General features: G+C 37.1%; 11 protein-coding genes across 11 annotated transcripts; 6 read left to right on the top strand and 5 right to left on the bottom strand.

Annotated features, from left to right (window-relative positions):
- Positions 1–272: 272 nt before the first annotated feature.
- Positions 273–2,603, bottom strand: PRCAT00004372001 (uncharacterized protein; the record flags this gene model as incomplete). Its single annotated transcript, XM_062954362.1, has 1 exon — positions 273–2,603. The coding sequence occupies one exon, from the start codon at positions 2,601–2,603 to the stop codon at positions 273–275; it is 2,331 nt and encodes a 776-aa protein (XP_062811072.1).
- A 369-nt stretch (positions 2,604–2,972) lies between these two features.
- Positions 2,973–3,221, top strand: RPS27A (40S ribosomal protein eS27; the record flags this gene model as incomplete). The annotated part of the gene is made up of 1 exon (XM_062954361.1): positions 2,973–3,221. One exon carries the CDS (start codon positions 2,973–2,975, stop codon positions 3,219–3,221), a length of 249 nt encoding a protein of 82 aa, XP_062811071.1.
- Positions 3,222–3,462: 241 nt separating this feature from the next.
- On the bottom strand, positions 3,463–5,781 carry RSM22 (mitochondrial 37S ribosomal protein RSM22; the record flags this gene model as incomplete). Its single annotated transcript, XM_062954360.1, has 1 exon — positions 3,463–5,781. The coding sequence occupies one exon, from the start codon at positions 5,779–5,781 to the stop codon at positions 3,463–3,465; it is 2,319 nt and encodes a 772-aa protein (XP_062811070.1).
- A 193-nt stretch (positions 5,782–5,974) lies between these two features.
- On the top strand, positions 5,975–6,712 carry PRCAT00004369001 (uncharacterized protein; the record flags this gene model as incomplete). Its single annotated transcript, XM_062954359.1, has 1 exon — positions 5,975–6,712. The coding sequence occupies one exon, from the start codon at positions 5,975–5,977 to the stop codon at positions 6,710–6,712; it is 738 nt and encodes a 245-aa protein (XP_062811069.1).
- A 329-nt stretch (positions 6,713–7,041) lies between these two features.
- Positions 7,042–8,359, top strand: PRCAT00004368001 (uncharacterized protein; the record flags this gene model as incomplete). The annotated part of the gene is made up of 2 exons (XM_062954358.1): positions 7,042–7,046; positions 7,117–8,359. The coding sequence occupies 2 exons, from the start codon at positions 7,042–7,044 to the stop codon at positions 8,357–8,359; spliced, it is 1,248 nt and encodes a 415-aa protein (XP_062811068.1).
- Positions 8,360–8,524: 165 nt separating this feature from the next.
- On the bottom strand, positions 8,525–9,703 carry MTM1 (Mtm1p; the record flags this gene model as incomplete). Its single annotated transcript, XM_062954357.1, has 1 exon — positions 8,525–9,703. One exon carries the CDS (start codon positions 9,701–9,703, stop codon positions 8,525–8,527), a length of 1,179 nt encoding a protein of 392 aa, XP_062811067.1.
- Positions 9,704–9,890: 187 nt separating this feature from the next.
- KOG1 (ubiquitin-binding TORC1 subunit) lies at positions 9,891–14,162 on the bottom strand (the record flags this gene model as incomplete). The annotated part of the gene is made up of 1 exon (XM_062954356.1): positions 9,891–14,162. One exon carries the CDS (start codon positions 14,160–14,162, stop codon positions 9,891–9,893), a length of 4,272 nt encoding a protein of 1,423 aa, XP_062811066.1.
- Positions 14,163–14,554: 392 nt separating this feature from the next.
- On the bottom strand, positions 14,555–15,391 carry CDG1 (Cdg1p; the record flags this gene model as incomplete). Its single annotated transcript, XM_062954354.1, has 1 exon — positions 14,555–15,391. The coding sequence occupies one exon, from the start codon at positions 15,389–15,391 to the stop codon at positions 14,555–14,557; it is 837 nt and encodes a 278-aa protein (XP_062811065.1).
- Positions 15,392–16,029: 638 nt separating this feature from the next.
- On the top strand, positions 16,030–17,436 carry PRCAT00004364001 (TDT family transporter; the record flags this gene model as incomplete). The annotated part of the gene is made up of 1 exon (XM_062954353.1): positions 16,030–17,436. The coding sequence occupies one exon, from the start codon at positions 16,030–16,032 to the stop codon at positions 17,434–17,436; it is 1,407 nt and encodes a 468-aa protein (XP_062811064.1).
- A 147-nt stretch (positions 17,437–17,583) lies between these two features.
- Positions 17,584–19,518, top strand: PRCAT00004363001 (uncharacterized protein; the record flags this gene model as incomplete). Its single annotated transcript, XM_062954352.1, has 1 exon — positions 17,584–19,518. One exon carries the CDS (start codon positions 17,584–17,586, stop codon positions 19,516–19,518), a length of 1,935 nt encoding a protein of 644 aa, XP_062811063.1.
- Positions 19,519–20,442: 924 nt separating this feature from the next.
- PRCAT00004362001 (uncharacterized protein) lies at positions 20,443–21,345 on the top strand (the record flags this gene model as incomplete). Its single annotated transcript, XM_062954351.1, has 1 exon — positions 20,443–21,345. The coding sequence occupies one exon, from the start codon at positions 20,443–20,445 to the stop codon at positions 21,343–21,345; it is 903 nt and encodes a 300-aa protein (XP_062811062.1).
- Positions 21,346–22,030: the final 685 nt, after the last annotated feature.

Here is a 22,030-nt window from a genome sequence, read left to right as displayed (position 1 = left end):
TTGGGACGTCTCTTATTGGCTATTTTGGCTAAAGATTTAGATTCCTTTCCTTGAGTTTAATAATAAATATGAATGTTAACTATTTAGGACTTCCTGTTTTTTTCCGTGATATCTACATTTTATCTCATCGAGCCAATCTCGACTATCATGCTATCGAGCCACAGGTTGCAAATCGAACAACAAAAAAAAAAAAAAGGATCGGGATTACAGAGTGATACTTTAATTACGTGGCATGGTTTATATATATATGTATATGTATTTATGAAATAATGCTATTCTTCGTCATGCAAAATAACAGGAGTCACAGTTGGAACATCCAAAGGGCTAGCATCAGAATCAAGATCATAATATTTAGATAGCTTATCTAAGATACGCTTTCTTGTCCTTGTGTTTGGCCCTATACGATGTACATGATTCATACCTGAAGCGCTTGAATTTAGGTGGAATTCCTTAATTCCGCTTGAAGGTTTAGAGCCATCTTTCTTTTCGTGATTATCTCGACTCCATCTATTCTTAATCCTGAGAAAAGGATAAATCACGAATATATTCACTAGCAATTTGGGAAAAAATAAAGCTACGCTTAATTGGAATCGTAGAATGTTTAAAGGTATTTTCATGCATATCAAGAACAACAATTTCTCAAATTTTTTGAGTGGACCAAAATAATGCTTATGTAGGTCAGAGAAATACGTCATTAATATGTTGATATTATTGAACACATATCTAGAAAATATTTCCCAAATGATTAATTTTGTTAGTATGATGCTTGCGGAATACTTCTCAACATTATCCCTAATGAACCTGTCTAAAACAGGCACTAGTTCATTTCTTAGAACATTTTTTATTATAAAAGGGTTCTTTATTAAGTCAGTAATTGACGTTTTTTTTTTTAGCCGTCGTAGAATTATTTTTGTAGTTTTTAAAAAAGAGTAAAAAGAGTCATCCAATGCCACTTCGCTCTGCAGATCTTCAAACATATTTGAAGAATTAGTCTCAGATTCATACCCGACCAAGTCATTAAATCTCACATCAGCTTCGATTCCTTCTTGACAAAGTTGCCTTGTAATCAAGTCTTTGATAGAAGACTGGAAAGGAAGTCCATGTAAAGAAAAATGACCTCCGCTTACATGTTGAGAAAAATTGGATGGCATTTCATTCGAATCACTACTTGTTGCATCTTTAGTTGTCGCCTGATCAATGCCCGAAGATTCTTCAAAAATCATTCTAGGTAGCCTGGCACTCAATATGGCAGGTTGATCCTTACCTATATTGGCTTTAGTAATTTTACCTTCTTCTTCATCCTCCACGTCTTCTTCAAAAATAGTTGGTATTTCATGAACTGGAGGCGCAAACAGAGCCTTTGATTTTCGGTCGACATTCACGAAATTGAGAGGAAATGGTTTTAAGTAAATGCTCCCTTTCCCATTAGAACTAGACGGAAGTTTTACGTCTTTTATAGAGGTTACAGTATCTTCTAACTTATTCAAAATCAAATTGATTTTCTTGAATTCTGCATCCTGACAAGTTGCCAATAGGTCTAAAGCATCTTTTTGTTTTAAAGCTGATTTCTCTAGCAAAGATATTTTTGTCTCATAGCTAGCAAGTTCTTTCTGTTTCTCCTTGTTGACAATGTCTCCATCTGACTCTAATAGCTCAAATGGGGTCAACAGAGCTGCTTTTTCTAAGCCATGATGTGTATTCTTTTCACCATCTCTTTGAATCTCAGATTTCGGTTGCAAAAACGTGTCCAAGTTATGTTCAGTGACTAGGCCATATTCCAGGGCGGGATCATTCTTGCTATTGAAATTTTCGTTAATTCCGTCGACGGTTGTTTTTTGCAATACTTCGGATAATGCTAAAACCAACCTTAGAACTCCCCAAAACATGAATATACAAATGTTCAAATTATTGAAAACAATTTTTTTTCTAGACTCCTCAATAATCATATAATTTCTTGCCCATAACATCAAAGCTGAACCGAAGAGTGATCCCAAAAACGAAAGGAGAATCGAGTAGAGCTCAAGCTTGTTTAGCTTCTTAATCAATAGAATGTTGTTTATCAGTACTTCTTGATTCAATTGAAGATCAGACGCCATAGAACTTCTGTTGTTTAATATGGTGGAATTGATATGATTTATTAACTTCAGTCTTGTATCTCTTATTTGACGCATCCAAGACCAGGGCCACTCAATTGTAAACTTTATAAACCAACTGACCAAGACAATCATCAACCCATCGGTAGCAATACTTGCAATATCGATATCGCCACTTGATGTGGGAATAATGACAGCGAAAATTGACGGCAAAAGAATCACGATAAGTGTGAAGTACTTCAAGAAAAGCTCTTGATTTTTTGAGTCTGTCATAACCAGGTGTCGAAGGGGCTGAATAGCTGAAGCTATATCTGAATGTAACTCCTCGATTTCTCGATCTCCCAGATCTCCCCCGTTGGAAGGCTTTGATCTCTGATGAGATCGCCTACTTTTCAGCTGACTGTCCCTTCTTCTAATCTTTGCAGTGTTGTCAGCTGAGGAACCAGGTTTTCCCAACTTTGTATCGAGCCTATCTATTTTGAGCCCAATGCCAGACAGTAAATCAAACATGGTAGCTCACCCGCAACTTGGTATACCTCGAATTCAGCTTTAGTATGCTTGTGATATGAATATTTCTAGGCTTGGAGCAGTCTTCAGGCATTATTGGCTGCTTTTAAAAAGCTGCCTCTGGGCTACTTTTAAATGTGGGATCTATTTTGCTGCAATTAGCTGGTGGTTGACTTCCTTTTACGGAACTAACTTGTTTAGTGGGCGATCTCATATTCAAAGCGACTGTGGAGTAGCGCCATATAACACAAAGTCCATATTACACAAAATCAGCAAAGCCAGAAAAAACTTTTCACAAGGGCGAAAAATTTTCTATACTTGAGCCAAAGAAGTTAAGGTTTTTAATTTAAGAGGAAACAATTATTATACAATATGGTTTTAGTTCAAGATTTATTACACCCAAATCCAAAGACAGAAGCTCAAAAGCATAAGTTGAAAACTTTGGTTCAACAACCAAGATCCTATTTCATGGACGTCAAGTGCCAAGGATGTTTAAATATTACTACCGTGTTCAGCCATGCTCAAACAGCCGTTACCTGTGAAAATTGCTCTACTGTTTTATGTACACCTACTGGTGGTAAAGCCAAGTTAACTGAAGGGTCATCATTCAGAAGAAAGTAATGAGGTTAATGAGCGCATGATATCTCACCAGAATAAGCAAGTGGGTTTTACATTATGTATTATAGACATTGCAGGCACGAGTTCCGAAGTCCTTTCTCATTAAGCTGTTTGCATTTTTCCTACTAAGTTTGGTTTTAAATATTTAATTCCATGTCTATTAAGGTCTATTGACCTTTCACTATTCGTATCTATCAAATAAACGTATTTGCAAGTAATTATAATCTATGTACAATGTAAAAGTCTATTTACCATCGAATTTCTTGGGATCGACGTCAAATCCTGCTCTTTTACCCTTAGCTTTATACTTTTTGGATGACTCCATATTAGTTGCCAAGGTATCAACTAAGCTCAAGATATCATCATCCTCAAATGCTTCCTCCGAAGAGCTGACCAACTTTTTAGTCTGCTTCTTTCTCTTCTCCTTCAAATATGATTTCTTTTGAGTTTTAGACAAAGAATCGAGTTTCCGAATTACATCATCAGAAACACGATTCTTAACAATCACGCTTTTCTTCCCAAGAGCCCACAAGTCTCCGTGTGAAACCTTTTTGGCATCATGATACACCTGTTTTCCTAAGCTCTTCGGTATCTGCCAAGTTTCAATATTCCCACTTGGAGAACAGACATTTAACTTCACGTTATTTTTAATTTTAGAGAGATTTCCAACTACTCGTGGCCAACTAAGTGGATCGCTTTCTTGTTTGATGTCTGTTTTATTGAATTCTCTTTGTTCTTCTATTCTTTTAACAGTTGTAGAGTCATTTAGGGCCCTTTCCATAATTAAATATGAAAAAGAACCTTTCTCAGTATTTTTACCTCCGGGCCGTCCTGTTCCTTCTAACTTCTTAAGCTGTTTTTTGGATAACTTCTCTAATCCAAACCCATCTTCTGATGACTTATCCCAGTTAGTCGCTAGTCTCCTTCCCTTTTTCAACTCCAAAGTGTATCTAGGCCTTTCAGCGGTTTTGCTAAAAGAGCAAAAGTTTAATCTATGTTTATGAGAAGATATTTTATAATATTTTGGATCACCAAGTTGTAAAGGGCATCTGTTATGGTGTGGACAAGGTGCCAAAACTTTAAGATGATAATCTATGCCATCATTCTGCTTCGAAGAAGATGGCGTCGAAAGCTCAAAATCTTTATCATCTTCAAATTCGAATTTCAAGTCATCCTCGTTTACAATTCCATACCTATTAATGATATCCTGTTCAAGATCCTCCAGGTTATTTTTCGCTTCAGAAGCTATTTCGGTTCGTCTTTTTTGGGGTTTGAATGTAGATCCTTTGATATACGGACGGGGGATTTTTCCTACTTCGGAGTCGTACGATTCCGGTCTGATCATAAGTTGTCTTGCCCTGGCAATGGTTTCGAATCCCAAAGTGTTACCTCTCTCTACAAGAACCAAATGCCCTCCTGGACTCAACAACTTAAGTATCAGATGAATATTCTCATCGACATCTCTTGGAAAGCTATATTCTCTTGTCAATAAGGAGTTGTTGACAATAATCAAGTCATATTTCTTCGTGACCGGAAGGGTATCCCTTAGCTTCGTTTGAATCTTAATATCAGACGTGCGGACAGGACCCACATATTCGTCCTCCAAATGTTTCACATTCTCTTCAGTCTCAGTTACATTTTCCTCTTGTGCTTCATCTTCAACATTTGATCCTCTGTTAATTTCAGATTCCATCCCTTCAACCATATTTTCATTTAGCTGCCGTGATAAAATTATTTTGGCTCTTTTTTTCATTTCAGTATTATTTCTACCTACAATATAGGCGTCTTTTGTATCGGGAAGAAATGAATCACCTAAAATCTCATTAAGAGCCACCATCCCTGTTGCTGGTCCATAGCCTATGTCCAAGATTCTCTTGGGATTGAATTTATCCTCACCCACTCTCTTTTGCAACTCCAACAACACATGATGACAATGAGAATAATCCTGTAAAAACAATGCACCTATATGGGCATCACAATCTAGCGCAGTTTCAGGATCTCTTTGAATTTGATCCTGAGATAAGTTTTGATATACGGATGCGGCTCTTTCCCTAAGTCGGTCAGGGACAGCTAGCCTTAAAATATTATTATTTATGGTTGTCGCAATTGCAGGTGGTAGTTTGGTTACATTTCGGTCAACTCGACCTCTCAATGTCAAATCATGTAGCCGTGCCTCTTCTGAATTGTTTCCTTTAATATATGAGCCATCCGAAGTACGAAAGGGAGAGCCATCGAAGGTTTCATCGTCAGTTGAGTATTTAACATACTTTTCGCCATCATCTATTAATTCATTATTCCTTCTCAACTCATCACTTCTGACTACTTGACCGAAATTCTCACCATATCTCCTCTTCTGAAATGGTAAAATCAGATCATCTCCATCTACTGGATCCTTCAGTTGGTCATCTTCGAAATAAGTTTGTGATGGGGCTTTAATATTCAATACTTTTGTATTTCCATTATAGCTAGACTCGGAGTGATACCTGAGAGAATTTCGTGTGCTCCTGAAGGTAGCAGTGGTTTTTAGGAATACATGAATGCCCTGACTACTACTTCGAATCATAGTTATTTTAGCCTAACAACCTGACACATAAATCTACAGAATGAATCAGATGAGCTTGATATCAAAAAAAATATTGCGACATTGTCAAAAAAGAGAGAGACATTAGTTAACCTTTTTTTGATTTCAAATTTGTCCAATTGGATCTAGCTCTTTCTTGACACTGATTAGATTACAGTTGATTTATAAACCTAATATGTTTGGTATTCGTTCAATTCTGTACTTTATTCCAATTGCGGCTTCAGGGGCTTATTTTATTTCTTCTTCAGCAATTGAGAATGAATCGAAGAGACACTTTTATGATGATGATGCAGATATAGTACCCATTCCTGGAACTATCGTTCCTACCACACAGGAACAGCTGAGAGCTTTGGGGACAACGACTATAATCGGAGGTGCTTCAGTTCGCTCGTCTAAATCTTTGGAGTCATTTTTTCAATCTACTGTGGATTTAGCTGATAGGAACCTTCAAAAAGGTGAACTGTATTTAAATAGTAAGTATCATGACTACAATGAAACTGAAAGAAGCTTTACCACCACTGTCAGCAAGCTCCATGATAGGAATGAAGACTTGCTTCCTAACTCACTTTATATCTTGATAGCGTTCTTATCCGGAAATATCATAGCTCGTCAAAGGGGAATTTTTGCAAGAGCTACTGTCCCAGTATTCTTGGGATTAGCATCATTCAAGTATTTCTTGCCTCATACCTTCAGTAATACAGCTAGTCTCTTTTGGAATCTTGAACAACAAAAATTACCAGCTCTCGCAAAGCAGCAAGAACTTGCTGTGGAAAAGACCGACAAATTGGTGCATAAAATTGATGAGAAATCACAGGCCACCAAAAAGCGTTTGGAAGGATCTTTACTGTACGTGAAGAGAAAACTAGTTGATTTTAGTGGCTTGAACATCGACGAAGAAGTTTCAAAAAAATAAAATTGTTCTTTCCAATGCGGCCACTTCACCGCCGTCGATTTATATATCAAAAATTCCTTCTTGATAAGGCGAAACTTAATTTCTTTTGCCATTCATATATATATCCATAGAAAACGGCTCACGATGTCAATAAAATCTTCCAATATAGAGCGCTCTGTGGGCGGTTGCACAAAAAGATGTATTTCTCATGTACATCAAAATTAGAAGTTTACAAATGCAAATAAAAAGATCTTGTTTACTTTCAATTCTAAGTCTTCTCAGCTTATTCTGTTCCTTCCAGCACGACTAAAGTTCCACAACTATCTTTCCGTGGAATTAAGCATTTGAAGATGTCGTAAGTATGAACTATTGAATATCTTCGTAATGGCTGCTAACGTTTGTTTTAGAAATATATTTAATATCAGAGGCATTGATCCTCGGAGATATGAGAATCTACCCAAAAACAACAGCAACAAAGTCGAATCTGTCATTGAACCTTCCAATATAACAAAATTCCCAACTGCTTCTAGCTCTTTTGGTGCCAACAATGAAAATGTATCTGATTCTTTTATTAATCGTCCAGCGACAGCGCTTTTAAAGGTTATCGATAAATTCTCAGCGTTCTCTGGCTTGAGTAACAGTAACAACAGTGGGAGTACTTGGAATAAAGTGAATCAGTCAATCGGTAATAATAATAAGGATATTAAGGCTGGTAGCATTATGGCTCATCAGTTACAAGCAAAAGTTGATAAGCTCGTGCGCGTAGAAAATAAGCGCATCGCTTTACAATCAGATATTGCAAATGACTTGATCAGTTGGGCAGTAGAAATCCCCAATGCTGATTGTGAGACAATGGTGAAAGAGTTTAGCTACCTATTTGGCACACAATGCGAATCAAGTGTCCCACTTATCGACAAGTTAGAGAAATTGAAATTGAGTTTCAAATTCGTTAATCAGCGAGAGAAGAAGTTGCGAGATCTCGTGAACGCAAAAGCGAAGATTATTAAAGCTCTTCGAGAGAACGAGATAAAGTATGGCCCAAATGCTTCTTCAACAACTCTACTTAATGAAAAATTGGAGGAAATAGTTTGGAATTTGGATGTGTTAGAACAGCAATACATAAGGGCAATTTCAAAAGATTTGAAAGAATCTTTAGTGGATTTTGCGGTCGCTTTGCAATCAACTTCAACAAAATTGAACGATGCAACATCAGAGTATTATAATTGCTTATTCAGCTTAGAAGCAAATGCAGAATATCAGAGAGTGTCACCCAAAAAATATTACAATCAATCTGGGAATGGGTTGAAAGTGGCTTCAGCAAGTTTATTTAATGGTATGAACAAGAGTGCCGTTGATTCAGAAAATTCCAGTGCTTTTAAAAAGGAGCACGAACCAAACGGCGGCTCCAGCCCCATTAAGTTATCCTCAAATCGAGGACCTTTCGAAGGGAAAGATATTTCATCTCTCTGTGCTGAGTGTGTTAAAAGTAATCGCAAAAGTAGATTAATTACGCCGTGCACCCATTCGAATGCTCAAAATTCGGACAGTGATAGCCTCAAGCACACGAACATTGATGCCTCACCCGTGAAAATTGGCCAAACTGACCCGAGTGTTCTTGGATTTCGTTTCAGAGAACCCAGCTTTCAACAAAGTGAGCAATGGAACTAGATTTTAAATTGCTTTTGTTTTTTTTTTTCTTTATTTGATGAATTAAATGCTATGTTATATATATAGTGAAGATAATGGAACGAATATACAAGATATTTTTTGTATTCCTCTTCTGTAACAATCCGATCAAGAAAGCTTATGTACAAGATGGCTGACAGTTAGATATTAAGAAAAATTATTTCCATTTTTGAATAACTTTTTACTTAATTCATATGACGAAATCATTATAGCACAAGAAGGGGCTACCTTCAAAACCCTCGGACCAAATCCGCTGTATAGAGCACCAATGCCTTCTCTTTTATAAATACTGAATAAAAAGGAAAACATTGATCGTTCTTTCTTGCCTTTGGAGAGTTGCTGATTTGTTATTTGAAGTCTAGTTTTACCCACATCGAAAGGATGAGTGAAAAATGCAGCGATTGAGCCTGATATTGAGCCGGAAATGAAACTAACAGAGAATACTTTCCAATCATGGCCAACCGAGTTTTTGACACCACCAAAGTCAACACCGATGGTTTTAGATACTTTGTCCTTGAGTAGTTCATAGCAGGACCAATAAATTCCAGAGAACGGCGCATCTCTCCATAAAGTTATTTGTAAACCAGTGAACAAAGTTCCTATGCCTTTTTCTCTAGCTGATAAGAACACATCCTTTAACAAAACCTTCATGACGTTTGAATTTGTTCCTACCCCCGCGGGAATTGACTGCAACCTTGTCTTAATTAATTCTAAGGGTGACACGAAGGTCGCAGCCAAAATTCTGGCCAAAGAACCACAGAAGAGGGGATTTAATGGATGATCAGATAGTGGTGAGTGATCTCTGATATGGTCATAGCCAGTAAAGTAGATAATGTTCGACGGAACGGCCATAAGTAAGTTAATTGATAATCCTCGCCATAAAGTTGCAAGACCTTCATTCTTGCTTACTGTAGCGAAGCCTTGAAAGGTTGAAGTCACTCGCGTACAGTTCTCTGCGTTCTTGCAGTAGTTCTTTCCCAACCAGAATAATTCAGAAGAATTGGTAGTTCCTGCCGTTTGTAGTACCTTAGCTGACGACTTTGCTAATGTATTCTTCCCACCTTCAGGCACCGTAAACTGACAGCAAACAGAATCTTTTGGTAGCATTTCTTGTTGTTGTATTCTAATACGAATAACATCAAACGGTGTAACGACTAGCGATGTCACTACAGACCCCAGACAAGCACTGAGCATACGTTGCAGTAGTGATATATCTCTTAAATTACTTCTATTATTCTCATTAAGTTCTCCACCTCGAAGCCCTATATCATCTTCGGCTCGATTCTCTTCTTCTATCATAGTTTCATAATCCGAAGACATAGACATCTCAAATCTACTCCAGTTCTTGCTGACTTACAGTTTATCCTCTACACTGACTCTTTTACATACAATGTATTTTACTGATTTAACCAACGTATATAAAAAAGATTGCCGTCATATAGCACCGCTCCTCATCCCGAGACCGGAATCTTTTTGAAAAGGTTGCGAATTCATAGTAGAGCAGTCTAAATACTTAATAGCCTGTTAAAGTATCTGTGCAAGTGTATACGTTAATGCTACTATCCTGATTGTAGTTTGTAGCTAACATCATTCTGTGTGGGTGTAGAGCAAGATTCGATAAGTAATAGGAAGTTCTGTTAGATAGGTAATTGTCGTGTGGATTCTTTAAAGAAGACAACCTATCGCCGGAAGTAGTCCAAATGTTCAAAGATTTGGAACCACTTACGATTATTGGTGCATGCTCATGTACATCTATACATCTCATGGATTTTTCGGGTTCATTATTGAAAGTCAAAACAGGTTCGTCGTTCCTTATGTCCCACAAATGAATATAGCCATCAGAAGATCCACTTACAAGTTCTCTATATCCACCTCTCTGCATATGCACGTTTCTGATAGAGCTATTTCCAACTGGGTGACCTCCTTGGTGGTAGGGTCTAGAATTCCATATTTTAACCATAGATTCTCTAGCATCTAATCTTCTATCATAGACTCGTAGACTTCCATCATCAAATCCTGCAACTAGAATGTTACCTGCAACCTGATCCGATGTAAGAGAAGTAATTGATGATGTCGATCGGGCAGGAATATCCACCAAACAAAGCTCTCGCGGCGCATCCCACACTCTAATAATTTTGACATCTCCACTCACAAGCAATGACCCTCTGGACTGTTGCCAGTCTGATATCAAACCTGAACTCTTTGAAGTCAATAATAGATCCGTCAAAGCTCTCCAACCAGCAATCAATTCGATCTGATTATCCTCGTCGCGGGCGTGAAAGGATTTGTATATTTTTATGACTCCGTCAGACGAGCCCGTCAACAATAACGGTAAGTCATCCTCATTTAGAAATTTCATGTCAGTAATTTTGGTTCCAAATGGATTGCCATTCGAAAATTTCTTTATAATCTTGCTATTCTCCCAGTCCCATACTGAAACGGTGTCTTTTTCATCACTTGCAGCTAGTATCTTTTCGAATTGTGTGAATTTGATTAATTTTGGTTGAGACTTGTTGTTCATTATATTTATCTTCTTGCCCCAGTCACCGCGAACAGCTAGGCCCTTTTGAGGTTGAGTCTCTTGGATAATTGTTTCGTTTCTATTTCGACGCCACAAACGTTCAACGTATTCTTTTGAGCCGGGCTCATCAATTTCATTCTTCGACATTTGAGGCTCTTGAAAATACTCACAACTATAATCAAAAAATCCTGAATCAGAAGGAAGCTCGGGGTCTTCATATATATTTCTTTCTTTAAAACGTGGTGTTTTAGGTCTAAATTCTGATCCATATGTTGCTGCTACTGGACCAAAGTTTAGCATATTAGTGAAATTCTTTAAATCATTTTCTTCATTTATATTAAATGATTTGAATATTTTGGAAAGCGTAAGATTCTTGATCCGCGAAGAAATAGAGCTGGTGTCGCTGTCTTTTTGGTCCTCTTCGATCCTATTGAGGTTACTTGCTGATGCAGGTCTCGTCTTAATGGATGATCCATTTATAGTAAGCATATTATTTCGTCTTTGTATAATTGATCCGCTGGAGACTTGGCGCTTATGCTCATTTCCAGTCGGTGAACCCAACTTTTTATTCATTATAGGTTTCGTTGTTTTCAAGTTCTCATTAATATTAATGCTCGATTTGTTTAGCAAATAATCTTGCATCTCTCTTGCTAACGGTCCAAGCTCACTGTCATTTAATTTTAGCATAACCTTATCTATTAAAATCTCGGACAATTGTTTAACTTCGCAGTGAGGATCCTCCGATAAAATTAATAAGGATTTCCAAATTGAGCTGAATATTGAGCCATATGCTGGTGACTGCTTACGGAAATCATTCAAATTGTTAGGGTTGTCAATCAAAATGATTTCCTCTTCGAGTTGATTAAAAGAAACAACTAAGAAAAATTTGAGATAAATTTTTATGAATCTGTTTATGAAATAAACCAATTCCCGTCTAACCATAGATGATCCATCTCCAAGTAAGCTTAAGACTGCATTGGCCAATTTCAAATCTTGTTGCTTCAATTCATCCTTTCTTAAATCAGCTGTGACATTACCCAGTGACCGCAGCTGTTGTGCTTGCGTTTCATCGTTCAAAAAGTTTGTGATTGCTAATACTATTGATGTCCTTACTTCCGGAATGGCATCTGTAATAAGTCCTAACAATCTATTTAAATATCCTTCCTTGTAAACGATCCAGCGACCGTCAGGATAATTATACCATAGTTGAGACAACAATAAGCAGCACCACTGTCTGAGAAGCGGGTTTTCGCTGGTTTGCAAGAACTTTAAGCAATTATTAATAATTTCTACAGAAAAACAGAGCCTTTGTCCATTTCTGAAGTTTTTGATAAATAAAGTTAAAATGAAGGCACTCATTGCCTTGTGGTCATCATTAATGAGAACACTTCCAGCCGTTCCAGTAAAACCTCCAGGTGCTCCTGGCGCCCCTATTTGGTTCAGAGGGTTTGAATTCAAAATCAAATAGAAGTAGTTGTATCCCTTATCCTTGCAAAGCTCTTGTTGAGTGCTTTTATAATCTATTGCCATGATCCTTGCCCATATAAAAATTAATACAGGTTTCAATTCCTGTGCTGGGCTTTGTAGTAGCTTCAAGACATAAGGAAATATACCAATTGATAAAGAAAGATACACTGCCCATGGCCCCAAGTCTAAAAACTTCGATAGTAAAATCAACGCCCTTAACCTATGCACTTGAGATAATAAGACTTGTAATACAATTGGCAACTGTTCTGGAGACTCCTTCGTTGATGGTCCTGCAAATTTGAGCCATATCTCGAAAGCAGTTAACTGCTGCTCAAAAAAAGTTGAGTGCTGATAATTAGCTATATTTTGAGGGGCTGAAGAACCAGTGCTACCCCTTTGAACGCCATTCAATGCCATTGCATTCAGTGGTTCATTATTGGCGGTGCCATTTCTTAAGGTTTGTGAGCCTTGTCTATTATGAAAATGTATGCCGGAGTAAGGGTCTACTTGATTTGATTTAATTAACTGAGTAAAGACTTGGTCAATCGCCAAGTCCCAAGAATCCCACATTGAGTGATGGCGAACCAAATCTGGCAATGGCGGATCGCTTATTGGATTGCAATTTAAATGAGGCATAATTCTTTTTGCTAGCAAAAAATTTCTAAATAAAGCTGCCATCATTAAATCCTGTCGAAATAATCTCTTAAATATCGGTCGTGAAAGAGAGGTCCAGGCTATTGTATCAGTTATCGCAGTGAATATCCAATTCAATTCTCCTAATGGAGTTCTTCTATCAGTTAATTTGCCAGGAATGATAACATTTCCTACTGAATTTTTAGGTAACATGGAGTAATAACTGTCCTTCAACGGGGATCTCATTATGAACCATTTTACACTTATATCTATTGGACATGTCAAACAGCAAGTAAATAGATCTGCAGGTAACTCAGGACTCATGGGTAATAGCTCATTGCTTTTACATGCTGCTAGTTGAATGCAATCCAAATAGGCAGAGGTTGGAGAAGGCGCACTTGAATCATGATTCCCTTCATTGTCATCATCAATTCTTTTTTGGACAAATTTTTTGAAATTGTGAACTATGTTCCCAGCACTGTTGCAATCGAAAACAAAAATTACCGGTGCTCCGAGCCAAGTTTGTAAATCGTACAAGGATATTGGGATATATTGGGTATATCCTCTATTGAAGACCCATATCTCACCACTAGTTGTTGGTTGAGGGACACCATGACCGTTGTAGTGAAATAAAATTCTTTCGTCTTTAGCATTTCTTCTTAATGTATTGCAAAACCTCTTAACGTCCTCTACGCAAGGATCTAAGGACTGCTTAAATCTAGTACGCAAAGATAAGGTCTCATATTGAGACTGAAGGCTCTTGCCTATCGATTCAATCGCTTTCTTAGTGTCTGCGAATGATGATGGGTCACACCAAGCTTCGTACTTCGCGCAAGGATACGTCTTCATGACATCGGGAGGATCCACTCCTAAATTTAAACATAAAACCAAGACTGCGCTTATTGTCTTTTGTCTCTCCTTCATTACTTTCCAATCTGCTATCGGTTGATAGTTTTTCGCATACTCTGGACTACGCTTCATCTCTTCCAGCAATGGATTGCCATTAGTATTATGCCTCTTATCATCAAAGTATATGTAGAAAGTATTTGCCAATAGACTTAATAGGTTTTCAGAGTTATAATCTTCGTCAAACCCATGACGCATCTTATCATTCAAGGGCTTCAAAGGTCGGGGTCCGTAGTAAACTAGTTGTTGAGATGTCATCTTATCGTTTTTTATGAAGGAAATTTGGAATTTTCACCCGTAAATAACAACTCTCAATGAATGATCTATATTTCAGAATTTCCTTTTCAACCACTTAGCAATCACAGTGATAACTCTACTAGATTATAGACTTTATAAGTATCTTATTTGAAGCGTCCCTCTAACGAAATGTTATCTCTCCATCGAAAATTTAGGTCCCGTGACATGAAACTATACGATTCTATAATAATAACATAGAAATTGATCTCTATTGACGCTCTGAAGCGTGCAGCATAGGAAGTGTAAATATATATAGCTTACGTAGCCTCTATATGGGAATGATTCGTATTATTTAGACTAGGTGCATAAAAGACTTAAATAAAATGGAAAGATGCAATGAAAAAGGGCAAATCCTAACATGTAGAACTACTGCTTGAATTTACAACCTGGCCCTGCCAACTGTAGTACTTGCTCATGTCAACATGATGCTTTTTACCAGTACTAGCATCATACATAGAACAGCCATACATGGAAGCATACGGCGGCGTATACAAATGTAAAGATACTGAATATTGGTCTTTAAGGGGATTCGATATGCTGTGTAGCCCTATTTGGTCTGAAATATAACCAACGTCGCCGCTATCTAATGTGGTCTTTTTCTTCGGTGTCAATGCAGAACCTTCATGGTCTGGTATTTGATATAAAGATTCAACTAGTTTACCTTTGAGAATTTTCATACAACAATGTGCATTTGCATGATCGTGGATAGCACTTGCTTTTTGAGGAGACCACACTAAAATAAGCAAGTTTGCATTGCCATTGATATTTACTATTCCATTTCTTGAATAATTTCTCGAAGCATCGTGCAACGCATATTTCCCCCACTCGCTTTCATCTGATTCATAGCTCTCCATGATCCTTTTAGCCTGCTCGATATCGATGTCTTTTGAAGAAAGACCTTTGCTGCTGCCCAATAATTCTCTCAATTGCAAGATCAATCTACCAAAATTATTATCTGGGACGTCCATATCCAAGTCAGACTGGATGCCCAATTTCATATCATGAGTTCTAGGCGAAGACGTTGTTGTGTAAGAATTCATAGAAGGAGCTGTCCCATTAGTAAATCTCATATCTGATACCGTATCATAGTTCCCGGAATTAACTTCTCTGCACAGCAGATTCGCAGATTGCCCCATGTCATTCCTTTGAACATCGAGGTAACTAGTACTGTTAACTGAAGATAAGAGCATCGGGGAGCCTGTCTGTACTCTCGCTAGTCCGACGGGAAAAAAAATTTATATGTAAAATTTAACTAACGGTATTTTGGAAGAGACTTTCTTTAAAAGAGCTCTTGATAATAAATCTTGATAAATATGAGTTTCCAATAAACCTATGAAGTGAATATAGGGGAGTTTTATTTAAAGACAAGTGTCACTGTATTTATATTGTACAATCATGTCGGAGGGGAAAACGCCGCTTGACCCGATTCTTTATTCCGGATATGGTATGTAGGCGGTGCCTCTTTGCCAACCGTATTACAGATAAGAACACGTCCGACATTATACTGTATATACATTCCAATTTTACGCAATACACAGAATATTACCCAAATTGGAATTCTCGGCGGAAATAAACTTTGTTGGTGGCGGCCATTACTGCAATTGGTACTTCGCTTTTGACACTAGAATTGTTTGAACGAGGCAATAATTGAGCGGCTATCGGGGAATTTTGTCACGACAAAAAATAGAGTCACATTTATATGCACCGATTTTTTTTTGCGTGCTCGTTAAACTTGCGTCATAAGATTTTACTGGTAGGATAAAAGCTTCAAAAACCAGAATATTCCTTACCTGTGTCATTTTAGTCAAAACTTTGGGAAAGATTGTTTATGGAACACCACTGTTCTTCGGCAGAATCAGAAGGTATTTCTGATTTTTCTGGGGAAGGTCTGGAGCTACACGAAGATTCAGTAATAAAGTCTAATGGAACAGTAGAAACAAGTCGAAAGAAAAGATTATGGGATGTTTTAGTCAAATTCTTCGTTGATGACTTCTCCTTTGCTTTTTTTGTTCCTGTTATGGGTACAGGTATGGCAAGTAGTCTTTTATATAATTTTCCTTATCCTGGCAAATGGTTAGAGGTTTGTGGGATTATATTATGGGGTATTGCAATATTCTTTTTTTTTGTAGCATTAGCTTCCTTAAGTGTTGTTTTCGTGAAAGATTATAAGCGTTTAGTTGAACTTCATATGGACATAAGCGAAGCCCCTTTCATGGGTTGTCTTGCTATGGGATATGGAACATTATTGAACATGTTATTTTACTTGACTCGCACAAGCTGGATTGTTGGGGTCTGGGTACTTTGGTGGATCGAAGTTGTACTTTCTTTGTATACCTTTGCGATCGTATTTTATGTCGTTGCCCTTGCTAAGAATAGAAATCGTGATAATCATCTCCCGCCTAAGGATTTAAATGCTACACTTTTGCTACCGGTTGTCACTTTGTCGGTGGCTGCAGCATCTGGGGGACTATTTGTAAGTGACTTGCCATCTACACGCCTTAAAATAATCACTTTGGTAGTCTGTTTTATAATTTGGGCAAATGCCATTCTGATGGGTCTCATCATCATCACGATATACTTCTGGAAACTCATTGTCTACAAAATTCCATCAACAAGTTTGGTGTTCTCAAGCTTTTTACCTATTGGTATATTAGGTCAAGGGGGATTTGGAATATTATTGTTTGGTCATAACATATTTGAGTTGATAATGGATAACCATTCAAGAGTACCCATATCAAATTATTTATCCTACATTCCTCCAAAATATTTTGAAAGCATTGGTACGGAAACTATTAGCTATGTGATAGGCTCAGTCATTTTATTCTCAAGTGCATTGGCTGCGATGTTCATCACCGCTTTCGGTCACTACATAACATTTGTTGCTATCATATCTTGCCTATCCAAAATTAGACCTTTCACGAAGCACTACGACGAAGAATTTTCGTACGCACCTCATAATGCTTTCTTTTTCAAGAGGCAGTTTGCAGGGTTTATCAAGTTCAATCGAAACTTTTGGGCCATGACGTTTCCTTTGGGCACAATGGCTTTGTCAAACACAGAATTTTGGAGAGTTTTTAATGGCATGGAAGCATTTAGAGTGATCGGCACAATATATGCTGTCACTGTTATATTTATCGTTCTCGGATGCATTATTGGTATCATATATGAAATAGGACAGAGTTTAAGGTACGTTTTTGTAGGTGAAAAGCTACCGCAAACGAACTTTAAAGTATAGGCATTCATCTGTACAGTCTCTTATAGAATCTGTTTAATAGTAAAATATCGCGTATATACAGGACATATCTCGCAAATTCAATCTATGTATTCAACGAGACACAAGATATATCTATGATAGCTTTATTTTTGTATACTGTTGAGTGAAATGAGAATTTCGATAGCTCTCCCTACGATTTCCAGTGAATTACTCAATTCAACCGAGCTAGACACATTCCTATTAAATCTAAATGCTTCATCGAATCGACGACTATTATTTTATGATGAGAATATCAGTGGTTATATAATATATACAGATACGGCTAACGAAGAGAATATACCATATAATGCCTATTTAGAGGCTTCGATATTATCTGGTGAGCATGATACTGCGAATAGTATCCTTATTGCTTCAAGATCTGTGCCTGATGTCGATGGAAATGAGGATGAAGAGAGCAAAACTGGAAATGAGAGCCTCATTTCTAGTCAGTCACTAGAATCACTGAACATAATTTTTAGTGGGGTCAAAGATGATACGCATTATACCATTTGGAAGTTTACCATACCTATCACTTATCCAAGAAAGAAATGCAATGATCCTCATGTCGTGTTTTCATGCTGGGTAGACCCCAGCGTTGTTGGATCAGTTGATACGTCTATAAAGAGCGAACTCAAAAGCAGCTTACCAGATTATAGAGCCCCAATTTCTGTGAATCTATTTTCTGAATTAAACAACAATGTCTCGTCGACTATAGATTCGGGTACAAATTACCAACTCTTAGGAGATATTTTCAAAAGTAATGAAGCGTCTGAAAAGGTGTCAACGTCAACAATTCAAACTGAAAGCGATGCCAAAAATAGCAGCATTAGTACAAGTCTAAGCATACCCGTTTCGGTATCTTTGATAATTCGACTTAAATCCACGAAACCTGCTGGAAAGAATGAAGTCTTGCTCACTAATCTAAATCTTGAATCATCCGAAGAAATTACGAAACTTACTGAAAAAACCAAGGATGAATACTTTTTCAAGATTTTAAATCTATCTATTCTGTATAAAGCAGGAACCATTGAGGAGTATAAGTATACCAAGTTTCCAATTATGCTCAAGGTATGTGATTCTATTAGCTTGATATACAAGCTTACAAATAATGAATATCTTGATAGGGAGGTTCTCAATCCTGAGAATAACAAAAATCAGTTTTTCAGGACTATCAACATCACTTTGGTACTTCAGGTCCAAATATTTAATGCATTATCTAATTCATACGACAACATTAGTAATTTGATCACTACGAATTGGTCGCCTTGCTTAGACTTGGGAATAATTTCCCCTCCTATAAATAATTCGTTGAAATTATCATCAGGAAACTATCAAATGCTGTCCCAGCCAGCTGCTCCTTTGTCAGTCTCGGCTCAAGCTCCTGCTGTTCCTTCGAAAGTTTCAAACGCTAGGAAATCTGCTCTTATTAATATGTACAAGGTAAAGAGTCCAAATGCGTTGCATTCTTCGGGGTTAATGTCATCTCCTAGTGGCATATTCTCTAGCAACATAAATTCAAAGAGCAAACATGGTAAGTCGCTCCTAAGTACTTCGGCGTCGTCCGTGACTGTAAATTTAACAACAAATGGTAATTCTACGTTGTCCGGTTTGAAATTGACATTTCAAGGTAGTTTGAGTATAAAATCAGGAGCGGTGACTGAATGGAAGGTGCAAGCCATTAATTTGTCACCATCTAAATTAAATATACGCCTAATGACCCAAGACAGAGCTGTTCAAACTAAGCAGAATTTGTATCCTGCTAGTAACTCGTCTTCCAATCTCGTTACTTCAAATAGTGCTGATTCAAAGACTGATATTCTAGTATATAGTAAATATCAGCTTTATTCATTATATAATTCCTTGAGAGTCGTCTCTTCCGGAGTTTTTATTTTGGATAATGATATCCAAATAGGTCCTCTTGAATGCAACTCAGTATTCGAGACAAGCTTAAGGATTTTAGGTGTGAGCAAAGGGATATACAATTTAGATGGTTTAAAAATTTTCGATACAATCAGTGGGGACGGATTAGATTTCGGGAAATTGGTAGAAGTATTCGTTGTTTGAAGTGTTTCGGTGGTTTCCCTATGTCATATTCGAGCTGGAATACACTTTCTTTGCGACTTCGATACAGTATCTATGCATTAGTCGATATGCACAAAAGATTCAAGGTTTATCTCAAAATTTTGAGTAGAGCTCATGTAATGTATCTTTTTTTATACTGAAAAAGTGAGCTTACCTTCATCAGTCAATATAAGAAATACGTCACCACACTGAATTTATCCTCAATTATAGTCATGTCAGTCAGGCACTTGACTTGATTCATTTATAGATGCCATATAGATATAATCTGGGACTAGATAGGCTGCAAATCTTGTGATTTTGGATTATTGAATTTTGAATAGCTACAGGAAATATACACGAAGCCTAGACTTATTACAGGTTTGATAATCATTATTGAAATACTTACTGAAATAAGTGTCAAGAAATCGCAACCAAAAGTAATTTAAAATATATGGTTACAAACTAACTATTTGGTCTGATCTGAAAAGTCGGAAGTGACGGCAACATCGTAATTACCTAGTACCTGTTTGTTAGATAACAGCTCGGCTCCCCTCGATTTAAAGATAATTTCTTTCCGTTATGTTGTCGAAGGTGATCAACAATAACACTGTAAGCAAATGGATTACCAAAAAAGAAAAATTATGAGATGCTGCAGTACTTGTAACATTGAGCCGAAATAAATTTACAGTTAAACAACAGAATGAACTTATTTAGGAAGGGGTGTTTATATGATATATCTGTAGACTTCCACTATAACTAAATAAATCTTATGTCAGTAAGGCATTCTGTAGACCGATTGGGAAAGTTCCGGAAATTTGAACTTCCTTATTTGTAAGCATTATCTTGTCGCTGTTATAAAATGAATCAAGTTGTTGCAATTGAAACATAACTCCCAGAAAATTTATGTTAATTGGCGACACATGAGTAATGTCTTTTAATACTTTTTTTAAACTTAAGAATGGTAACGATATCCCGGCTTTGGCAATTGGATCAGGAGCACACAGAAAAGGTGTCGACCTAACCACTGTAACCGAAAGAGTTGAATATACCATTGGTCTCCCTGGTGTGAGCCATATTGATACAGCGGAAGCTTATCTTGTTAATTCTCAAGTAGCCGATGCTATAGGCAAATCTTTTGAGAAGGGCATAGAAAGAAGGAGTTTTTGGATCACTAGCAAGTATTGGCCGGGAACTTCCATATCTTTCAATAACGGTGTCCCAATGGAACCTTTCAGTCCAGATCCACTTCAAGCAATTGATAAGATAACAACAACGCTTGGTATACAGTATTTAGATTTATTCTTGCTACATTCCGCCGATATAACTGAAGACAAAAATGGGTACGACTTGAAACAAGCATGGAGGTATATGGAAGACGCTTATAGGACAGGAAAAGCGAAAAATATAGGAGTGTCGAACTTTACAATCAGCAACTTATTAAAAATTTTAGAGGTGTGCGAGATTGCTCCTGCTGTCAATCAAATTGAATTTCATCCTTACAACCAAGATGCCAGTCTTGTTGACTTTTGCAAGAGTAATCAAATTTTAGTAGAGGGTTATTCACCATTGACTCCTATAAGTTTCGCAAAGGGAGGTCCTCTTGATCCTATTTTGGCCGATTTGTCAAAAAAATATCAAAGATCTGCTTCTGTAGTTTTATTAAGGTGGGCCTTTCAAAGCAATGTTTTACCCATCACATCCTCGAGCCACACAGAAAGAATAAAAGAGTATCTTGAAGTCTTTGATTTTCAATTAGCTGAGCTGGATTTTGATAAGATAGAAAAAGTTGGAAGAAGTTATTCCTTTCGAAAGACTCCTCCTATGACGTAAAAAGAAAGCACCACCCGTATAATATGTTATTGTTTACTTTTTGAGTCGAATGCTAATCCTCTCGCATATTACTGCTAGCTCCTTGAAACTTTCTATTCTCTTCAAAATAGAGATAAACTTATCTGGATATTTCATCTTGAAAAGATAACTATGAGTTCATAGATTTCGATTTTCTTGCCACAAAAGAATTATTCAAACGTTTCTAGAGGAAGTTTCTAGAGGAAGTTTCATTCAAATTTGTTAATAATTCATTATGAAGATGGTCGTCAGTTTATGAGTATAGGGATGAAACTTATTAGTCAATCCATCATTAAATCCGGAGCTTCAACTTGTAGATAATGTAAAGCAATTACTTCGTGAAAAAAATGGTCTCAAAGCTTTATTCTGCAGACTGGTTAAAAGAATACATATAAATTTCAGTAGTTAAAAAAACATAGCAATTGTATAACTACTGATTTTAATTGGCATTCTCTTTGATTTAAATAAAGTAACTCTTGAGAATTCCTCCTCGTATGTATGTTTTTTGACCTATGCTTTGTTGATTCAATTGAGATGGACTCAAAAAAAATTTGGGGCGAGCTGGGAATTGAACCCAGGGCCTCTCGCATATTTAATTCAGGTCTTGCGAGCCTAACCCAAAGCGAGAATCATACCACTAGACCACACGCCCAAAATTCTAACAATG

The sequence above is a fragment of the Priceomyces carsonii genome, assembly GCF_900007245.1.
Source record: "Priceomyces carsonii strain CBS4050 genome assembly, scaffold: Debaryomyces_carsonii_scaffold_5, whole genome shotgun sequence".
NCBI lineage: Eukaryota > Fungi > Ascomycota > Pichiomycetes > Serinales > Debaryomycetaceae > Priceomyces > Priceomyces carsonii.
Note: the sequence above shows the minus strand (reverse complement) of the source record. Positions and strands in the feature narration are given on the sequence as shown.